The sequence below is a fragment of the Megachile rotundata genome, chromosome 9, assembly GCF_050947335.1.
Source record: "Megachile rotundata isolate GNS110a chromosome 9, iyMegRotu1, whole genome shotgun sequence".
Taxonomy (NCBI): Eukaryota; Metazoa; Arthropoda; class Insecta; order Hymenoptera; family Megachilidae; genus Megachile; species Megachile rotundata.
The window spans coordinates 16,533,687-16,553,437 of NC_134991.1; the positions used below are offsets into that span (position 1 = coordinate 16,533,687).

The 19,751-nt window shown below is 50.1% G+C and overlaps 3 protein-coding genes across 4 annotated transcripts; 1 reads left to right on the forward strand and 2 right to left on the reverse strand.

The window, feature by feature from the left end:
* Nucleotides 1–53: 53 nt before the first annotated feature.
* On the reverse strand, nucleotides 54–5,560 carry Patr-1 (Protein associated with topo II related - 1). Of its 2 annotated transcripts, none has more exons than XM_003707913.3 (9): nucleotides 5,430–5,560; nucleotides 4,634–4,825; nucleotides 4,144–4,546; nucleotides 3,950–4,053; nucleotides 3,358–3,863; nucleotides 3,067–3,283; nucleotides 2,781–2,981; nucleotides 2,443–2,706; nucleotides 54–2,349 (listed from the first exon to the last, which is right to left on the reverse strand). In XM_003707913.3, the coding sequence occupies exons 1-9, from the start codon at nucleotides 5,466–5,468 to the stop codon at nucleotides 2,092–2,094; spliced, it is 2,184 nt and encodes a 727-aa protein (XP_003707961.1). In that variant the 5' UTR covers nucleotides 5,469–5,560; the 3' UTR covers nucleotides 54–2,091. The 2 variants fall into 2 exon arrangements, with proteins under 2 accessions (XP_003707961.1, XP_012151542.1); XM_012296152.2 differs by lacking the exon at nucleotides 5,430–5,560 and adding an exon at nucleotides 5,129–5,266.
* Nucleotides 5,561–5,835: 275 nt separating this feature from the next.
* LOC100882128 (43 kDa receptor-associated protein of the synapse homolog) lies at nucleotides 5,836–11,761 on the reverse strand. The gene is made up of 10 exons (XM_003707807.3): nucleotides 9,895–11,761; nucleotides 9,206–9,422; nucleotides 8,489–8,640; nucleotides 7,778–7,924; nucleotides 7,512–7,671; nucleotides 7,247–7,447; nucleotides 7,080–7,178; nucleotides 6,821–7,012; nucleotides 6,558–6,757; nucleotides 5,836–6,378 (listed from the first exon to the last, which is right to left on the reverse strand). Exons 1-10 carry the CDS (start codon nucleotides 9,930–9,932, stop codon nucleotides 6,168–6,170), a joined length of 1,617 nt encoding a protein of 538 aa, XP_003707855.1. The 5' UTR covers nucleotides 9,933–11,761; the 3' UTR covers nucleotides 5,836–6,167.
* Nucleotides 11,762–11,903: 142 nt separating this feature from the next.
* nau (myogenic-determination protein nautilus) lies at nucleotides 11,904–19,313 on the forward strand. Its single transcript, XM_012296151.2, has 5 exons — nucleotides 11,904–14,563; nucleotides 14,977–15,325; nucleotides 15,390–15,560; nucleotides 17,004–17,082; nucleotides 18,910–19,313. The coding sequence occupies exons 1-5, from the start codon at nucleotides 14,220–14,222 to the stop codon at nucleotides 19,044–19,046; spliced, it is 1,080 nt and encodes a 359-aa protein (XP_012151541.1). The 5' UTR covers nucleotides 11,904–14,219; the 3' UTR covers nucleotides 19,047–19,313.
* Nucleotides 19,314–19,751: the final 438 nt, after the last annotated feature.

Here is a 19,751-nt window from a genome sequence, read left to right on the forward strand (position 1 = left end):
ACGTACCCGATGATTTTCGTGGTCGAGAAAAACGAATAAACGAAAGGCGCGAATTAAACTTTATGATACAGTTTACTTTCAAAGATTAAAAAATTTGTACAATTTCAACAAATATCCTTTATCCGAGAGTAAGGAATCGAAACGTGCTTACTTTAACTCGGCTAACGTTTGATCGTTATCTTACAAAATGCTAAGTATAATTAGTTCTCCATGAAATTTCGAGTAGGATCGGTCCGCAACGTAAACAGAAATCTCTACATTCGACATTATACCCGCACGGTATGCCTAAATTACGATGACGAATAATAAAGATAAAACGGTGGAAGCTTGTAAAATATAGTAATTCGGTTAGACACGGTGCAACACATGTTCTACGAAACGAATCTCGTACAACTCCGAAATCAGGATCTAATTGCGAGAACAAGTATTAGTACTGGACCGCGATCTAGCGCGAGACTTAACTTTATCGATACATGCTATCGTGTGGATGTTCGAAAATGCCGGATTATACCTCGTCGATCGCTGTAGACATTGTAAAAAATAACGCGATCCATCTTGTTTTTATCATATCTTTTTTTCCTTTTTTTTTTTATAATCTTTTCATTTCTTTGCAAAAATGACATAACATTACGTCATGGAAGCGAAAAATAAATTTTCTTTCGCATCCAATTACAAAATATATGAAGTCATTCATTCATCAGAGTCGTTCTATGTACAAGCTAAATGTACATAAGAATTTATTAATGTGTACCGTGATAAAAAGTAACCGCTTATACTGTATACTAAAGGCCATGTCGTCGTATAATTCAAATCGCTTTCCGCGCTCTCGCCGTACTCGTCGCAGCGGTTTCTGGCGACGAGCGGATATTGATACGATCACGAAATAGGTACGCAAACGTTTTAGCCGATAACAATCGTGTTTCGATGAACACGCATCGAGAAGTGGTGAAACTATAAACAAGATTTTGAAATCGTGCGTCGCTAACGCCGATGCTTGTCACGACGAAAAATGCAGTTTTGTTATTCGAATTGTTAAACATTATTACACGTATAAAAACTGCATTACTCTTGCCCTCGAAATAGAAACTTATATAATGATTGCATATACGATTCCTGTGCTGTCGGGCCATAAAAAAGTAATATAAACGAACATACTATGCTATTTTTAAATATAACTATTCTTGCGCAAAGATCAAACGTTATTTCGTTAAATTAATTTCTCGTATAATAATATGCGGTTCTTATTGAAATCTTAAACAAGATTAAAAATCTACGATCGCTATATCACTTAATTTTTCTTCGGTTTACGCGCGTGTTATCGATCGTTTGGCAGAAATATGAGACCGTTTACATAAAGAGAAAAGAAGAACGAGAAAAAGAGAAGAATGAGAAAACCGAAGATCCGAAGAAATTTACATTAAATCACAGCATACTTTTTCGTGTTTACTCCGGGAAAGATTGTTTCGTCTACGAATAATGTCGACGATAACGAGACCAAGTAAAGTTCAAACAATGTATTACATACCTTCGAGATCGCGAATCATTATGATTTAACGCGCGGAAAAAACGATTATGAACCGTTTGCGTTTAAACGACATCGATGAACTTATATTTTAATATCGTGCAAATTTAACTGGAAACGTATTTTACAAGAAAAGAAGACGGGGAGAAAAGTAAAGAAACGTTACGAACAAAAAGCTATAAAGATAGCACGTATAGTTTATGCGTTGAACATAATCGATATCAGTTTTACCTAGTAGACTCGTAATTAAAAAAAAAGGAATAAAAAAGAAAAGTTAACGCATTCGTGGCACAAAATCAACAAAACGTCGAATCGAACACGTTATCTTTGACACTGCCGTACCCATGCGTTTGGAATACGCGCAAAAAGCATAGATCTACTCTGTAAAATAAAAATATCGATTATGATAAAATACAATCGTCGTATGCAAAAAATACTCGATTAATAACGATAATAATGTAGCAGCGTTAAAGTATCTGCTGCGCTTCCTCTTCAGCATAATTTGTTTCCTCGATCGTAACAAAAAGCAGGTTTGTATGAAATGCCAGAAAACGTGTCATGATGCTCGATTATCGGGAAGGATTAGCATCGGTTAGTAGAAGTTCCAGGTTCGTGTACCTTCCGCTTTTCAAATGAGATAGTCGATTTAAGTGCTGATCAAGCGTATTCGCAGCAATCGGTTGACAGGGTGCAACGCATGGCGGAGATTCACCAATTGTTTCGATGATGTTTGCTATGAAGGAGGACCATTCCGTAGATAAGGAATCATCCGTAGGATACAAGTTTTCTGCTTGTTCAAGCATCGAGGCAATTACGGATACACCAAACTAAACAGAGAAGCGTTCGAATGTAGAAACCGATTTGAAAAGAAAAAAAAACCGACAAACTAAAGCGTTGCTTCAATAGAATTGTAAACAAACCTTGTTCGTAAGAGCGAAAGCCAAACTATTGATCTTGATCGGTTGACTAACGGAGTCGGACAGCGAACGAGCTAATCGAAGTATCGTGCCAAAATTTTGTACAGCATTGAACCAACGTTGAAATTCCGTGTGCAGGCTTATCAACAGATCAGAATCTCTACGACCTATTACGGCTAGTCCTCGGAATATAGCGTTCCACAGTTCTTCCAGTTGAATACGATATTCCGTTTCGCTCACGTACGGTAGAAACCTCAATAACAATGTCTATAACACAGAAGATATACATTCGATAACCGAATCCATTAAACAGAAAAATCGATGGGTTCGAGCGCGCTCACCTTTCCTTTCCGAATACTTAGCATACTTGCTAACTTATCGTCTTGTATATGCTGAAGGAAAGACAGTAACATCGCGTTTACTAATTCTGGGGTAGTTTTCTTATCGGAGTTCGAATTATTTTGTCCTTCTTGATTTTGTTGATCATTAAGCAGAGCCAAAGGATTATGTAGATCTTCGATTTTTAATTGTATTATGTATAACTGAAATGAATGAGAAACAACAGACCATAGATGAAGTAAAACCGCAAAATAATCGAGTCCGCTGATTTCAAGAACAAATAAATACCCTTTCAATCTCAAGCAACAACTGTCTTGTTCTTTTCGTATCTTTTTGCTGTATTTGCGTAGTTAACTGAGGATCACTATTTGGAACTACATCCATATCGATTATTTTACGCGGTGCAATTACACTGGCGAACTGCAGTTTTCCTAAAGAATTTTCAAACTGCATCGGCGTGTATACCGGCCTCGTCAGTACATGGTGAGGCTGCTGTTCCCGATCTCTGCGATTAACAGAACTTTATTCTAGCGAATATGCGATAGAAGTGTCGAAGAAAAGAAGAAAAAAATAAATTACCTGTTATCTCTGTAGAAACCATTATTGTTGTCGTTGCTATTCTGTTTTTTATCCTTCTGATCTTGATTCGTGTTCCGTTTGTTCTTTTTATCGCAGAATACGGTATAGTAATAATCGTCGACGTATGGCTCGTTCGTGTTCAATTGGAGCAGTTGGATATTAATTAACCATTGTTTTTCTCGATTACTCATAAGATCGGCATATTCGTCGTATTCGCCAGAGTTGGTTACCCCGTTTATCCCTTGACAGTGGTGATGATAATAATATTGTCGCTGATTATTTCGATCGTAGTTACGATGATGTTGGTTATTCTTAAAAAAGGGCTGATGATTTCCTTGCTGTTCTCCATGATGAAAAGACCTATTCTGGTTTCTTTGACCAGCAGAATGTGGAAACGAATGTTGTTGTTGTTGCTGATTACTTTGATTGCTAGAAAAAGGAGGCATCATGCCATGATCGGGGCGTAAAAACGGAGGATGACCTAAATTCGAATGCGGAGGAGGTTGCTGCAAACAGATGTCCGATATCAGAAACAATTTATGTTATATTTAAAACAATCACGTCGACGTATTTACTACGAAATAGAACTTACAGGAAAAGTATTGCAAAACGAGCCATGTATAGGCTGTCTTTGCGCAGCGTGCGGTAGCATTAAATGTGCCCCTACGGGATATCTCAGTACATTTCCAGTTTGATCTACGGAAATAACTGGTTTTATCTAACGAGAAAATTACGTCCGTTTTGGCGATCGATGTTAAAAGCTTAATCGAAAAGCGATGCACTTACTGGGCAGCAGTCTAGGATGAACAAATTGAGGGGGTGGAAACCTCATGTTTGGTGGTAAACTAACCGGATGCGGTGGCGGTATACCCAACCCCGGCGGAAAACGCGGCGGAGCGGATATGGAATCGAATAAAAGCGAGCCATCGGACTTTTGTTGTTGTTGCTGTTGTTGCGTCTGAACAGGTTTATTCAATCCTGGAGGAGGTTTATTCGCGATAAGACCTTTCTCCAATTCTTCGACGGTGCATACGTTCGTTAACGTCGACGGTAAAGTTAAAGGTGGGCGAGGTTTAGGAGCGGACAGTGTAGAAGGGCTATCCCATACTCCAGGACGAGGAACGATACCTTCTTTTTCGTCCAATACCAAATGAGATAAATTATCTTCTATATCGGCATGGACTCCATTCTGCAATAATTATTGTTATCAAACTTCAGTTATTCGCTTAGAAGCATAGAGATGGAAGCACAACAAGATTTATCGATTGGAATTTACTTTTTTTTCTATAGCATTTTGGTGATGCGGACGACTGGACTCTGTAATCTCTGCAAGTTTTTCATGATCTTTCTCCCAGTCCCCGATAGTAGCTTCAGAACCAAAGGTTTCATCGTTTAGTGCATCATATTCCTCCTCTTCTCCGATATCATCATCCAACGGATAATCCAAACCATCTTCTAAACTACTATTCTGTACGGATCATAAATAACAATAAGTAAACAAATACAAACGATGTACGTTACAAGCGACAAATAACTTTTTCGAATGATAAGCGAAAGAAATTAAAGAATAATAAAGATAAGTAAGTGGTATCGAAGTATCGTGTGTTTTTCTAATCGTGCAAAGGCAATGCGCGTAAAATCTTGAAAGAAAAGAAAAAGAACGAGAAAGAACGGAGCCGAAGAAAACCGGGGGTAACGATAGCGAACACGAACGTAACAGTGTTAATGACCTTTGAAGGGATCGAAACATTGGTTAGGTTATGCGACGTACCTCCATGACTATTCGAGGAGGTAATGGTACGTAGCGCGCATTTTAGAAACAGTTCACGTACACACGCGGGACGAAAAATACGAACAATACATTAAGAACGATTAATAATTTTGTGTCGCTTAAGCGATTACTCTTTACACAGTAATTACGCGACAATTTTAATTCTGTGTTCACGGACAAAACCACGATCCGATTTTCGTCGAAACTGCATACGTTTCCGTTATTTTTTCGCAGCGTTTTCCAGTCTTCCGAAAGAAAATTTGTCGGTAGAGTTATATCGGAGAAAGACGAGCTTACTTACTGCAAGCGATGTAGCAAAACCGAAAAAGAAGTCTGCCATTTGTCGAAATTAAGTGTACAAAATGACATGTTCTGACCAAACGTCAAGCGATACAAAAAGCATCAGCTGTCATGGCGGTCTTTACCCTAAATTCATAATCGTACCGTAGATGTCGCGCGTGTTTCCATGAAAACATTTTCAAACGATTCGATACACGATTCGAATCGAATAGAATCGATTTTCGTTCAAATCGAAGAATGTTCGATCGTTTACGCGTTTCGTATCGGTTCGCCAGTTTCGTCACGTTTCCGCGTTCGTAGAAACGCAGAATACGACAGATTCGGTAGTGAAGAAGCTACGCGAGCGTTAGGTTGCTTTCGAGGATGTAGGAAAAGGAGAAGAGGTAGAAATGATCGAGAAAGACGAATGAACAGAATGTGCAGTTTTATTGCCATTAATTTTCATCGAATCGTGCTAGTTTTCTTAAAATTTCTTCATCCTAATTGAATAGTGGAACGATCGGTGATCCGCGTTAAAGAACGTTAAATGCTAAATCGTTAATTGGCAGAACGCGCGAGTTTGGTCGCGCATATAGCTCCGCAGAGTTTGAGCAGAGATCGGTTGTCGTGCTCGTCGTTAACGACCATCAGCAGGTTTCGCGACATGCGCGGCGTACTCGCGCGAGATGGTCGCGGCATCAGGGAGCGCGTATAGAGGAGCTCGAAGGAAATCCGCGCGCGTTTCGAAGAGATGCCGCGTTTAGACGCTACTCGTAGCGGCGTGACAATCGTCTAGCGTGGCCAGACTGCTGGCTCTCAACGACGCCAGACTCAAGGAACTATGATTCAAAGTACTCATGCCGTGAGGGTCTTCGCAATGCAGGTACAATCGTGAACTAACGGATTTGTGACAGTCGGGACACAGACGTTTCTTCTTCTTGTCGCGTCTCTTCAAGATGTCGTATGCGCACCTGTAAATCACGCGTGTCTCGATTACACGGCCGCGAAGGGAATCGAAACGGAACGGGAATGGAACGGAACGGAAGGCAGCGGTACGGAATGGAACACGAATCGACGCTACGTTTTATTGTTCGCTTTCAATGATCACGTCGTACGCAAGTACGTACGTACGCTGTAACGTTCGTTTCACCTGGCGTGCAATATGTGAGAGCAGGGAAGCGCCTCCAAAGAATCGGCCTCGAGACCGAACGGCTCGTTGCAGCTACCGCACCGCAGTTCCAAATCTTCCTCCATCGCCGCGGCTAATCTCTCGTGATGAGCCTTCTGCTCCTCGTCGCCGAGGGAACCGTAAATTCGCGACAATCTCGATCTCACGGTTCGCACCAGGAACTAGAAGAGAACGCAGCTCGGTTACGAGATCTCTCGTGGTAGCGCGAGAACGAGAAACGTTACCTTAGCACCGACCGATCCGGCAACTTCGAGGAGTCTCGTGTTGAACTCGAGGGGACGACAATTGCATATTTTATGCTGAAGTCGAAGCGCTTCGAGACACCTCGCGGCACCGTCCATCGCTTCCATTTGACAGAGTCGATCTCCGGTCGCTGCCGCGGACCCCATAGCGCTCTCGTATTGCCGAAACGCTTTCTACGGCATACGTGATCGGAAATTACGTAGTCGACGATGCGAGCGAAATTATTCGTCGTTCACTTACGTTTATGTCGGACTTTTTCCTGTAAATGTCTCCCATTATTCGTATGCTTCTGGCGTAGCTGGCTTGATCCCCGGAAACGAGCGAGAGTCGCGTTGCTTCCTGCATCGAGTAATCGGTCGAACGATCAAACGTTCGCGGGTACAAAGCCGTTAAAGGGTCGGACTTACCGAGCAATAGTCGTGGGCGTCACCGAGCTCGCCTTTTTTCCGAAGCGCCGCGGCCATCTGAAGCAGGGCTGCCCTGTGATGTCGAGAATTCAAGTCGCCCAATTGTAAACTCCTGGATAGGTCGTAGGCGCGCGCCGCGTACCTCGCGCTTTTGTCCGCGTCGTGTAATCTGCAGAACAACTCCGACAGACCAACGTACACCTGCGAATCAATCATCGAGCGATTCAACGCGTTCGTCCGTCGCTGCTCGAACGATTCGGCTTACTTGCAGCTCCAGCGAAGGATCTTGAATGGAATGAGCAATTTTGTGCGCTCTCTGGAACGCTTCCAAAGCCTTGCAGAATCCCGCCAGCTCCAAGTGGACTCTGCCCACGGTCAGATGAACCAATCCAGCGGTCGCGCACTGATCGCATTCGTTGTACAAACTGCGCGATCGTCGCAGAGGTTCGTCGACACCGATTAATTCGGACGAACGGTTAGAAAGGTTACGAAGGGCGCGTTTAATCGGTTAGATAGGTGAAAATCGAGTACCTGTGTCTCGCGTAGTCCAAGGCCCTATCGAGAGCGCCTAGCCTCTCGTGCGCCCTCGCTAAATTCAAGTACGCCTCCGCGCGCATGTTAGGCGAATCCAGCTCCTCGGAAATGCACAGTTGTTTGTGTCCAAAGTCGATGCTATCCCTGAAACGGTACGCTATATGTGTGTCCGTTTCGAGTGCACGGACGGAAAAAGCACGTTAGACTGTAGCCGTGAACGGTAACGAGCGTAACGACGAAGCTCGCGAGTTTCGTCTCGAGAAACCGACGAAAACGGAAACGGAAAGGCTTCGTTACCGTGTCAAGGATCTTCGAGCTTCTTACCGTTTCACTCGGCCAACCGAACGCGCTTTCTTCCGGTTACGATCTCTCTGTTAAGTCGTTCTCTTTCCGGTTTGTAGATTCGAATTCAAACATCGTCAGTGGTTTTCTCTAAGACGATTAAATTGCCGATCGAACTATCTTTCGTTTTATTCCGTAAAGTCGCTATGTTTTCGTGGTCGAGAGAAACCGGAAGAGCGCAAGCTGGTTCGAAAGAGGTCGTTCGAGCCGATCGCGAAGCACGACAGCGTTTCGTATTAATTATACGATGCAAATGCGCCGTCAAAGCGTAGACCGCGCTATTCTATATTCGAGGCACGAAAACGGCGCGGTCTTCTCGCGTCGCTAATTCATCGAGCGAATGAAGCTTGACGGTACAAGAGGTACCTGTACTTTCCCCAGTCCATGTAAGCTTGATAGAGATAGCCGAGAAGGGCGAATTTGTCTTCCCGTTGTCTGATGTTTTTCAAAGCGCCTCTCCATTTGCGAACTGCAGCCTGTTGTTTGTGGGCGCGATACAGCTTCAAGCCTTGTTCCACCTGGATAAAACAAGAATGGACGATCGCGTCGTAAGCAGAAGTCGCGTTACACGCTAAACGCTAAACGCGCGAAGGGAGGAAGGTCGTATCGATCCGGCCTTGAACTTCCTGCACCGATGGTTCAAGATCCAACGATCCCGCGCGATATAAATAGCGTGGTTCGACCTCGAGGGCAGCGGCGAGAGCGATCCGAAGGAACGCGACGGTAAGGAGGGTAAACGAGCGACGAGCGGCCGTGGACGATAACGCGATTTCCCGATCAACCGGAAATCGAACCGTCTAGTTACCGCCTCCGCTCTTTCCTTTCTCGTCGCGCGTTCGATCGTGGCCCGATGTTTCCGTTCGCGCGCGAAGGTTGCACGCGCGATTCCGCAACCTTCGAGAACGCGCGAACGCGAATCGATTTCACGGACAACGGGATCGGAAGGGCACGGGTCGCGTGCGTCCGATCCGTAACGGCGCGTACGCTCGGCAATGACCGAGAAAAACTGTTCGTCGAGGCCGCGAACGGCTAGAAAAAAACGCGAACACGAGGTCGAGCTTTCGTCGCAAGGACGCTAGTTACCCTTCTTCGAGCCATATGCTGATCCAAACGGCGTCTGCATCCTATCAGACATTCCCAGAGACCAGAGCCGGACCTGCCGTTCTGGTAGTGGCCGTTTCCGTTCGAACCGTGATGCTGATAGTCCTCCTCGGTAAACTCGCACACGTCCAAAGGATGTCGCGAGCCGTCCGGACTACCCAACAGAGCCGTCGCCGACAGCTGATGGCTGGCCGGGCCGCTGTAAACACGGAACAACGAATTTTCCTCGACCGCCGTCGCGACGTCCGATCGGCGCGACGGCTCGAACGCGCGATCGAGATCCCGCGTAATCGTTGGAGATCGTGGAACTCTTGAGAGATTTCGTAGGCGAAGGAGTTACTCGAAGGAATTCCAAGTTCGCCAGCTCGAGACGAACGGGACGAACTGTTCGTTGCCAGTCGTCGTGGGCGAGGCACCTGTGACCTCTTTTACTGACCTATATACCGAGTTGGCGAGCACCGCGGCATCGGCACTCGCGACAATCGCCCCTCCCGATTCCCTTTCCTTACCTTGCCAACCCTTTTCTTCCCCTTCCCTTCCCTTCCGTATCATTTCGTTTCTCGTCGTTCCCTTCTGTTCGCGTACCGCCTTTTTGCCGTCTCTGCGATTCCACGATTCCCTTTCGGCCGTCGCGTCTCGATCGAGATTCCCGATCGAAGCGAGATACTTGCCCGAGATAATCTCTCGAAGATATGGATTCCCATGACATGGCTACGCTCGTTTATCCTCGTTACTTTTCTTTCGGAATAACGCTTTTCCCGAGCGTACTTTCGTGAACATGGTCTCGAACATCGAGTTCTCCGCTAGGCAGTGGCATCGGAATTCTATGACGCTCGCGGTGTCGTCGACTCGACGGGACGCGTGTTCCCTTCGCTTTCTCGAGATCCGCGCTTCATCGGCTCGACCGGTGGCCCGCCGAGATCCCGATTCGTCAAGGTACGAGTCCGTCGACGGAGATCGTATCGCGATTCGATTCGTTTGAAACGAAAGGAGAGACGCGTCGCGTTACTCGAGCTCGTCTTTGGACAGAGTTATTCGACGTTCACCGAGCGAATCGTGTCCGCGCGATTCGGCAAAAATAGTTTCTTTGTTTTGTACTTGCAATTAATTGAGCACCGTAGGAAAATCAGCGATTGCCGCGAACGCGGGAGAAAGGGAGAGTCACGGTAACCGCGATCGTGAACTGGATCGGTGATCGGGATCGGGAACGGGATCGAAATCGGGACCGAAGTAGGACGGGTGCGAGAGGTAGCGCGAGCCGAAAGTTCGCGGTAACGAGACGAGCATCGATCGGTAAATAATTCACGCGACGGCGACTTATTTACGATACGGTTTATTCTCGATCGGCCGCGATGCTCTCGACTCTTGAACCGGGCAACGTCTCGAAAAAATAGCGGCCCTCGACTTTCTTATTTATTTTTTAGCGTCCGGCGCCTTTCTGTATTTCTCTCGTTAAATCGATTCAATCGTTCAGCGAGCGTAACTGCGTATAATCTATGACACGATAACGAGACGTATACGTATATTTGGTACAGATAACGGTTATTTGGTATCGAACACAGTGGTACTAAAAATCCGAGCGAGACCGCGACGGGACGCGACGCGACGCATCCTTAAACTCGTTTCGATCGTTCGATCGATCGACGCGCGATCGATTCCCTACCGTTCTCCTAGCGTTCGCTCGCTTCGGTTCGACGGCCAATCGCGGACCGTTTGTTATCGGTTGTTCGTCTCCCACCCTCTATGCCATCGTCAATTTCGTTTCGCGCGTTAGAGAAACGCGCGCGAATTTTCACGAAATCGTCTCGCTCGGCGATAAAAGAGACCGCGAGGTTGGCCGAACGCGTTCAATTCGTTTCACGGAGACGATCGCGTCGTTTCGTGTCTCGAGCCGTCTCGCGGTGCAACGAGTTCGTTCGCGGTCCGATTAAATCATCGAGCGGGCGAACCGCTGACATAGAAGCCGACTCGGAATCCCAGCGGCCAAGATCGAGATCTTCTTCGCGCGTTGATTCGACGGGGCGCAAAGAAGCTCAGAGTTGAAATTTGCCGCCCATCTTGAGCGAAAGAATCGAGACCGTTTCAGATTGGAACGCGCGCGATGACGTTTCGTCCTCGTGGAAAAAGAAACAGCGACGTTCGGTTCGACGCGTTTCCACATGCCGTAGCTCGATATTTCGAACGGTTCGACCAGCGACGACCGTTCCGTCGTACGAAAACGCTTCCTTCCCCTTTTTCGATTCGTCTGTTTCACGTCCCCTCCACTTCACTCCTCTTCGCTTCTCTTCTTGTCAGTCGCTCTCTCGTCTTCCGTTCTTTACGTCGATCCGACGTTCGCGTCTTTCCTCTCTGCCTCGCCCGTCGCGAATCGTCGAACGGTTCAAGCGGAACGCGAGCGATCGGGTAGCGGCCGACACCGCGCTCGAAGGGTCGCGAACCACCAACGGATAAACGGTTCGACCGTCCGACCGTCCGACCGTCGGAACGTCGGGGCGGGGGGACAGTCTTCTCCCCGTGCTCGGTGCTCGCGAAAATCAACCGGCAATGGTCGGGTTAGAACTGTCGCGCCCGAGCCGCAGCAGCCCGCAACGCACGACCCGACCGATTCCTCTCTTCTCCTTTCCTCTCCTACCATGCATCCCTTCCTCCCTCCCGTTATCCCGCCATCTCCCTCCTTCCAACCTTCCACCCTCTCTCTCCCGCCAGCTCACCCTTCCCCTTCGCCGCCCTCTCATCCTCACCCTTCGCAGTTCCACCCTCTTTCCCTTTGGTCCGCTGCTCTAATCTCCACTCCTCTTCTGGCCTCTCCGCTCCGCTTCGCTGCTGCATCGCGCCGTTCTTTCTCTCTCTCCCTCGTTTCCCTTACGCTTTCTCGCCCCGTGTTTCGAGCTTTTCACCGCTTCATCCTTCGTCCCGTCTTGCACCGCCACCCTGTCCCGCCACGTTTTCGCCGATCATCGTCATCCTCCTCGAGCCTACGTCGTACCGCCTGATTTTCCGTCGTACGCACGAATACACGCGTGCGTTGACGCGTACGAGCAGGCGCGTTCGCGGAGAGGACGACGTCCGAGGCTGTGGCGACGATGACGCGCGCGCGATTCTCTTCCGTATCCGGCTACGGTGCATCCGTTCGCGGTTTCGCTGTCCTCGGTGCAGTCGTCGACGACATTCCGATCGTCCATCTCGAGAGATGCTTCTCGATCGGTGTCGAGACGAAGAGGGAAAAAAAGGAGCGAACGCTCGAAATTCGTTCGAGCCGCTTTTCGCCATAAAAATGGGCGAGGCATTGCCCTTTCGTGAACTTTCAGCTTTGGCGGATGTAGGTATCCCAGCCGACACCGAATCCTGAAAGGAGGAGAGAGTGACCCGTTTTTCGTCTCGCTTCGCGTATCTGGACCGTCCGCCTTGCGCGATATTCTCTCTTCGTTTTCGACGCGAGCGTGTCCGAGTCGTTCCGAGATTTCACGAGAACCGTGCCGTTTACGGGGTTGCGATACGCCACCCTCTGCCTCTACCGCCACCACCACCACCACCACCGATTCCCTCGGCGTCGGAGATCCACTCTGTGCCCGCGACCGAGCGAACCCGATTCTACCTGCGCGTACAGAGATCAACCGTATCCGTATAGAGATCGTCGACGCTCTCGCCGTTCCTGTCCTCCCTTTCTACGCAACCGAACGATCGACCGCTTTACAAATATGTTTTCCGATCGATCCGTCGTTTCCCTTTCGTTCTCTTTGTTTCCGCGCCCACCGCCCGCTGCTCTTTTTCGCGCGTTTTGTCGTCGCGTGACTCGATCGCGTCTCACGCGCGTCGCGTCGGCCGCGCTCCTTCGCCTCGCTATTATTTTCTTATGTAGGTAAACGGGTTATCGGTTCAAGGTCGAGCCGAACTATCCGAAGAACGTGGTCGACGAGTTCGCGTTGCCTCGAGTCAGGTTCCTTCTCTCCTTACCCTCTTTAGAGCCGTAATCGTTCCGTTTCTTTTCCGCCACGACTAGGTCGGCCGCGATCGCGTTAAAGCACGCTTTCCCTTTCGTCTTCTATTTCTCTTCGATTCTCCGACCGTGTTCGACGTTCGTTCGATCGGATCGATTCTCGAGAAAGAGTTCGAATCGATCTCGGCAGACGAGTCGCGATCGAACGTCCGCGAACCGAGCGGAAAGACACGCGTCGGAAACGCGAATTGGACGGAGCGGAAGATTCGAAACGCGGTATCGGCGATTAAACCACACCCCTCCAAGAGATTTCGCCAGCCGCTAAGTCGAGTTCCGAAAGAACGGAGGCGGGTCGACGATGGGTACCAGAGAATTTCCACGGTCTCTAATTGGTTGGTTCCTCGTCGAAAATAATCCATCTGGGTGTTACCGACCGCTTAACGCGGCTCGTAAAGTATTCGAACGTCGTTGGCTGGCCAACGTTGGCGCGTTTCGACGAGGCCGAGGAACGTGGCCGTCGCGAAGCTCCGACGCGAGTGCGAGTGCGAGTGCGAACGCGAGTGTGAGCGCTTACGATCGGCTACGAAAGTCGACGAGCACGTACGAGCTTACGGCCCGTACTGGCGCGCGCTTTAGGGCCACGCGCCGGCTCCCGGAAAGCCCGTCGCTTCAATCTTACACGAGACCTCGTCCCGATCTCTGTGCCTCCAAGGTTTTCGGGTCCGTCTTTCGGCCCCGTGCCCCCGACAGCTTTCTCGGTTACGCGTTTGGTTCCGCGGTTCGAGCCGCCATCGGAAATCCGCGTTCGAGTTACGGAAGTTACACGCTTTCGATCGATCGGTGCTCGTCGATCTAACGAACACGATATCCGCGATGCTCGCGGCGTTCTTTCGCGCTACCTCGCGCACCGCATGACGGTCGTTCGAGTCTCGAGACAAGACACGAGTTGTCCGGAGAATAATTGACCGGACTCCGGTTTTGCCCGAGTCGAACGAGCACGATCGCGGCAACGAAGAAACGCTCGTCGATCGTCCGTCTCGGCGGAATTCGCGCGATACGATGACTCTCGTGACGGATACGGTGTCTTACGCGTGTCAAGCTGCCGCCAGACAGTCTTACGACGCTTATCGGCATCATCATCATTATCATCATCCGCAACTTGGACATCATCCCCGCCACCCTCACGATCGTCGACATCATCGGTACCACCATCATCGCCACCATCACCGTTACCACCGTCATCATCATCGGCGTCGTCGCGTCTACGCGCCCATCGATCATCCCTCGATCGATTACCTGCAAGGATATCTGTCCGAGAGAAACGTGGACGAAGCAACGAGGAGCATCGTCGAGTCGGCCGATAACGCGTTCGCGCTAGAATCGGCTAGTTCGCAACGTTACCGGTACGGGATCGTTTCACGCTTCTCCCTTCGCGAGTCTTCGCCGATCGAGCCTTTCTTTCCTGTTTTCCTTCGCGTCGAATTCGAGCGGCTCGAGATCGAGGGAAAATTTGAAAGCCGTGTGCGTCGCTCGCTTCGTAATTACGAAGGCCGAGAGCGACGACGGTTTTATCGCGCGTTAAACCATTTTCGCCTCGTATTTCGAGTTCTCTTTAACCGTGTCCACCACCTTTTATCAATCGTCGCACCGCTCGAGTCGCGCGTTCTCAACCACCTGGAACCATTCCAATCCTCCGAGACTAACCCCGATATCTTCTCGCTAAACGCCCTACGCTTCTCGTTACTCGTTACACCGAAAAGAAAAGGAAACGCGCAAACAGAGAGAAACAGGTGAATTTGTTCGGTTTGATCGATAGGTCGCGAACGTTTCGATACGCGCTGGATTCGGACGACGCGTCGTCGATCGCGTCGGTGGACGCTTCGGCCGATTTCGAATCGGTATCCGTGGAGGCCGAGGAGAGCAACGAGGGCAACGAGTCGACGGAACCGAACGAATCCAACGAACCGAACGAAAGGAACAACGAATCGAACGAGAGCGAGTCGAACGAGCACGTGCCCCATCCACACGCGGCGCTGGACGCGACGGCATCGCCGCACGGACCTCGCAGATGCCTTCTCTGGGCTTGCAAGGCTTGCAAAAAGAAGACCGTCACCGTTGATCGAAGGAAAGCGGCCACCTTGCGCGAGAGAAGACGTTTGAGGAAGGTTGGTTCGCTGTATTCCTGTTCGATCCGTCGACAGAGAAGACTCTATCCGACGACCGTTTCAGGTGAACGAGGCGTTCGAAGTTTTGAAGAGACGGACCAGCAACAATCCCAATCAGCGACTGCCGAAAGTGGAGATCCTGCGAAACGCGATCGAGTACATCGAGGGCCTGGAAGCGTTGCTGCAGACCAACGGATCTTCGCCGTCTCAAGATCACGGTTCGATCGAAAACTCGGTACGTATTCGACGTTTTCTTTCCGTCGGCTCCGATCAAAGAGTGTAAAACGGAAAGAGAAGAGAAGGCGAAGGAAGAATTTGAACCGGTCGCTGGAAGCTCGCGAGCTAGAAACTCGCCGAGCTATCCGCTTCTCGAGGGGATTCTTCGCGAGGGGATTATACAATGAAATATATTTCTCTGGCCTTTCGCGTATAGCGGTCGGCTCGTATTCTCGCTAAATATAAGCTCGATGCCGGGCATTGATTCGAGTCGCTGTACTCGCGTTCGCTTTCCTTCCTTTCCGAACGAAATTTTCGAACTTCGAACTTGCTCCATCACTCTTCCGACGTCGTTCGCTCACCTATATCGCGGAACGTTTCTAACGCGTACGAATACACGGTCGGACAGTTGGTAGTGACAGAGAGGGAGAGAGAGAGCGACGACGGTAGAAATTAGACATCGAGCGAACGAATCGATGATTCTCGACGTTCCCGGACGTTCGACGAGCGACAAACAGATAAACTCGTGGTTTTATACGCTCGAGAGATTTCGCTTCGAAAGAAGAGTACTCGCATCGACCTCCGGTATCGAGGACGCGCGAAGCTATCTTCCAGAGCAAACATCGCGCTTATTTAAAGCAGCCGGTTTAGCCGCGAACACGGGGCGGTTAACGTATCCTACTTTACGATAAAAGCTCCTCGATTTCGCGCCGTCCCGCCTCTCCTTTCGTGCAGTTCTTCGCCTCGGCTTTTCCTCGCGTTTCGTCGATCCACCGAAAAGCTTCAGCAAACTTTTATCTCTCGTCTTTTATCGTCGTCGCGAGCCCGCCTAGTCGGCCGTTTCGATCGAGCGCGGACGAAGCGATCGAGGTCGGTCGCACGGCTTCGACAGAGACGCGCGGCTGCTCGCGAAGAATACATGATCGTAACAAGTTGTGGACGCGCGACCCGCGCGACGCGCGACGCGAGGCGGTGGATACCGCGGCGAGAAACTGCTTTTACTCCGAGAATAGTTGGCCGCGACGCCGCATATAGATGCGCCGCAACAAATAAAGGAAGCCGAGTCGGATAAAACGTGTACCGAGCGTGTTTGGTGGTCGACAGAGCGTAGGAACGAGCGAACGAAAGAAAGAAAGCGAAAGGGTGGTCGAGATCCCATCGGGCCGGCCGATCGTATCGCTTCCGAGCGCTTTCCGAACGCTTTCCAACCGATAACACGGATTTCTCTAAATCGCCGCTTTTCGCCTTTCTTTCTTTGTCTCTCGCGCGCCTCCCACCCTTCCGCCTCCTCGCCGTTTTCCTCTTCTTCCTACCCCGTGAAAAGACGACGTTTGCGCGGTTCCCTAACCGAACGCGCTCCGATTGACCTACATTTCGCGAACGATCGAACGCGGACGGAAACGCGAAACGGTAGTGGTCGCTGCGTGGATGATCGCGAAAATGAATTTTCTTGTTTTTGCAGAACGCAGGCTCGTCGCGATACGTGACGGAAAGACTCAGGCAATTCTCGGACCCTTTGGCAAGGTTTCAACCCATCAACGGTGAGTGAGATTCTATCCGCGAAACGGTCGTTTTCGTTCGCGCGTGGTCGTCGAAACGCGCGGAAAGACAGGAAGCGTCTATTAAGGAGCGGCAGCTCTCTCCTGCCGGTCGCTTCCAAAAGCGTAGATCGCCGCGATCTACTGGTATTTTTAAGTAGATTAATGCCTGACACGAGACGGAGCATTAAGCAGATCGGTATTAATGAGTTTTGTCACCCTTGAGTGACACTCGGTTTCTATTCGGTTACACTCGCCGCTATAGATAGCCCACCCGTGAGCTCCTCTCGCTCTCGACGCTAGCTACGCCGCACCGTCCTCTCCGGGCGGTCGCGAATCGCGACGCGAGACGTCCTGCCGGCCACGCGCCACGCGTCCCGTCTCTCCTCTTTCTTCTCGCGTCTTCTCTTCCTCCGAGACCCTAAGCCACTTTTCCGCGGTTATTTTCGCGCACGCTATCCGAAGCTTTCCATTTTTCCGAACTATCGAAAGCGCCGCGGCATTAATTGGCCTACATTCCGAAAATAGTCTCCGCGAAACACGGACTTAAGCGCGGATCCGTCGTGACGGGGTCGTGAACAACACGCGGAAAAGACGCGACGAGCGAAGCGGGAATGCATTCGGTAGCGCGATCGCGGTATTCCGCCCGTTAAAATAACTCGGAATTAATTAGCGGTAATGAATACCCGACTATTGGCAAGCGTGGTACATAATTCAACGTGAAGCGACGAGAAGGAAGGGAGCGTCGCGCCGTACCGCCGGGTCATTCCGCCGCTCGTCGCGAATCTTCTCGTCGAACGGTGACGTCTTTCGTCACGGTTGTTTCGCGTGGACACGGCGGAAATAATATTCTCGCGGTGGCGAGGGAAAACGATACACGAGGAAAGACGGAAAGAGAGAAACGGAGCGAACGGACAGGCGATTCGTGGCACGAGACTAGGAGAATCTCGTTACGCGCTGCAACCTATAATTCACGATCGCGCCGCAACGCCTCCGCCACGTCGGAGGCTGCGAAGCGAGGAAAAAGAGTCGGCTCGCTCGGTAGGAATAGACGCGGTCGCGACAACCAGAAACGAGTGCTTTTCGACGAGCTAACGGTTTGGCGCGGTAGCGATGCCAACGAATTTACCGAACCGTGTCCGACCAGCGTGGTCCTCGGTTCTTGATTATTTTAATTAACGCCCTCTCTCGGCACGGTTCCTCCCTTCGGAGCAGACCGATCTCGAGTTGGCTCGGTTCGGTTTCTCGGATCGAAAGCTTCCGTTCGCGTGTTCCGCGAACAGTCTGCTCGCGCCGCGTCGCTGACGTTCGGTTAGCCGTCGAAGGACGAGAAAATTCTGCTCTCTTCAAAGTGCCATATATTGCTACGGTACATTAGTATGACGCATCGTTCCCGGGCCATCCTTTTGCCGGCGGAACGGTCGTTTAAACACGACGGAAACTGCGTCCAAAATACATACCTTGCCGCGTCCACAAACTTTCCTCGGATCTTGCGTCTCTTTTTTCTCTCTTTCCGCTGGTGCGCTCGCTGCCGCTGTTTCGTCCGGTCGAAACGATTCGATCCGACAAAATCGACGAGACTCGCGCGTGATCCGTCGGCGACGCTATGCGAAGCGCGAACGAAAACAAAGAGCGGTTTCACCGAGAGAAACCCGACGACGCGCGACGTCGCGTTTCTCGCTAATGAGTCCGAATGAAAGGACGCTTGTGCACGCGGCCGACGACGACGACGACGAAGACGAATCGCGGAGAGCACGATATTCGCGTTCCGCGATTCGATCGTCGCTTACCAGCTTAACCGACACGATTTTTGTTCGCGTTTATCCGCAGGTTTCGAGCACGCTATGGAATCGCACTCGCTTCAGGTCACCGGAAGCAGTTTGGATCGTCTAAACATGATCGTTCAGAGCATCAACGGTCCGAGCCGTGCGACCACCGACGCCCATCGATATCCTTCGCATCAGTAACAGCCGAGGAGTCGACGAGAGCTTTTACCGAGCCTTCCTGGAGCCAGTTCTCGCGCGCACCAGGATATCCAGTTCCTAGACACCTTTCCGACTCGAGTTCCGTCGAATTCGGCTGTCCGTTTATTCGTTCCGTTTCGTTTCCGATCGATCGTCGCGCTTTCGATCGGATCTCGAGTCCCGACATCGAATGTACATACATAATACGTATTAGGTATACGCGCGTTCGATCGCGCCACTTTACGATACAATAAAGAGCCTCGAAATCAATTCTCGATGTTTCTCGGACTTGCTGGTCCGTTCCCACGCGGTTCGAACCTCGACCACGTATTCGAAAAAGCAGATGCCGCGTTGCGCTCGTCCGTTCGCACGCTCGAGTCGAGTATACGCGCGTCTACCGATTCGTCATCGTTTCCATCCTCTCTGCCTCGCTCTCGTCCTCTCGCTTCCCTCCCCCTCGGCTAATAGCTCTGTTTCGTCTCATCCCGATACTAGCTAGCTCGGGGGACAGCTGGAGTCTCGTTCGATTTATGGAGCGTCGTGTTCGAAAAGTCGTTGCCGGCACGACCAAAAGCATCCACGCCGGAAGTTGGAGATCTCTGCCTAGCTAGTAAATAGGAAAGCTTAGCCGCCGACGCGACGTCGTCACGTTTCGTAAACATCGTTCGTCGATCTACGAGGGACGCGTCTGTCTTCCGAAATCGGAAA

Coding starts and splice junctions, on each gene's coding strand:
- Patr-1 (XM_003707913.3), bottom strand. CDS start 5,468: ATGGCAGACTTCTTTTTCGGTTTTGCTACATCGCTTGCA. Junction 4,547..4,633: donor AAAATGCTATAGAAAAAAAA/GTAAATTCCAAT, acceptor TAATTATTGCAG/AATGGAGTCCATGCCGATAT. Junction 2,707..2,780: donor TAAGTATTCGGAAAGGAAAG/GTGAGCGCGCTC, acceptor TCTGTGTTATAG/ACATTGTTATTGAGGTTTCT.
- LOC100882128 (XM_003707807.3), bottom strand. CDS start 9,932: ATGTCATGGGAATCCATATCTTCGAGAGATTATCTCGG. Junction 7,925..8,488: donor ATGGACTGGGGAAAGTACAG/GTACCTCTTGTA, acceptor GTACCGTTTCAG/GGATAGCATCGACTTTGGAC. Junction 7,013..7,079: donor GGAAAAAGTCCGACATAAAC/GTAAGTGAACGA, acceptor CGTATGCCGTAG/AAAGCGTTTCGGCAATACGA.
- nau (XM_012296151.2), top strand. CDS start 14,220: ATGACTCTCGTGACGGATACGGTGTCTTACGCGTGTCAAGCTGCCGCC. Junction 15,326..15,389: donor AGAGAAGACGTTTGAGGAAG/GTTGGTTCGCTG, acceptor CGACCGTTTCAG/GTGAACGAGGCGTTCGAAGT. Junction 17,083..18,909: donor AAGGTTTCAACCCATCAACG/GTGAGTGAGATT, acceptor GTTTATCCGCAG/GTTTCGAGCACGCTATGGAA.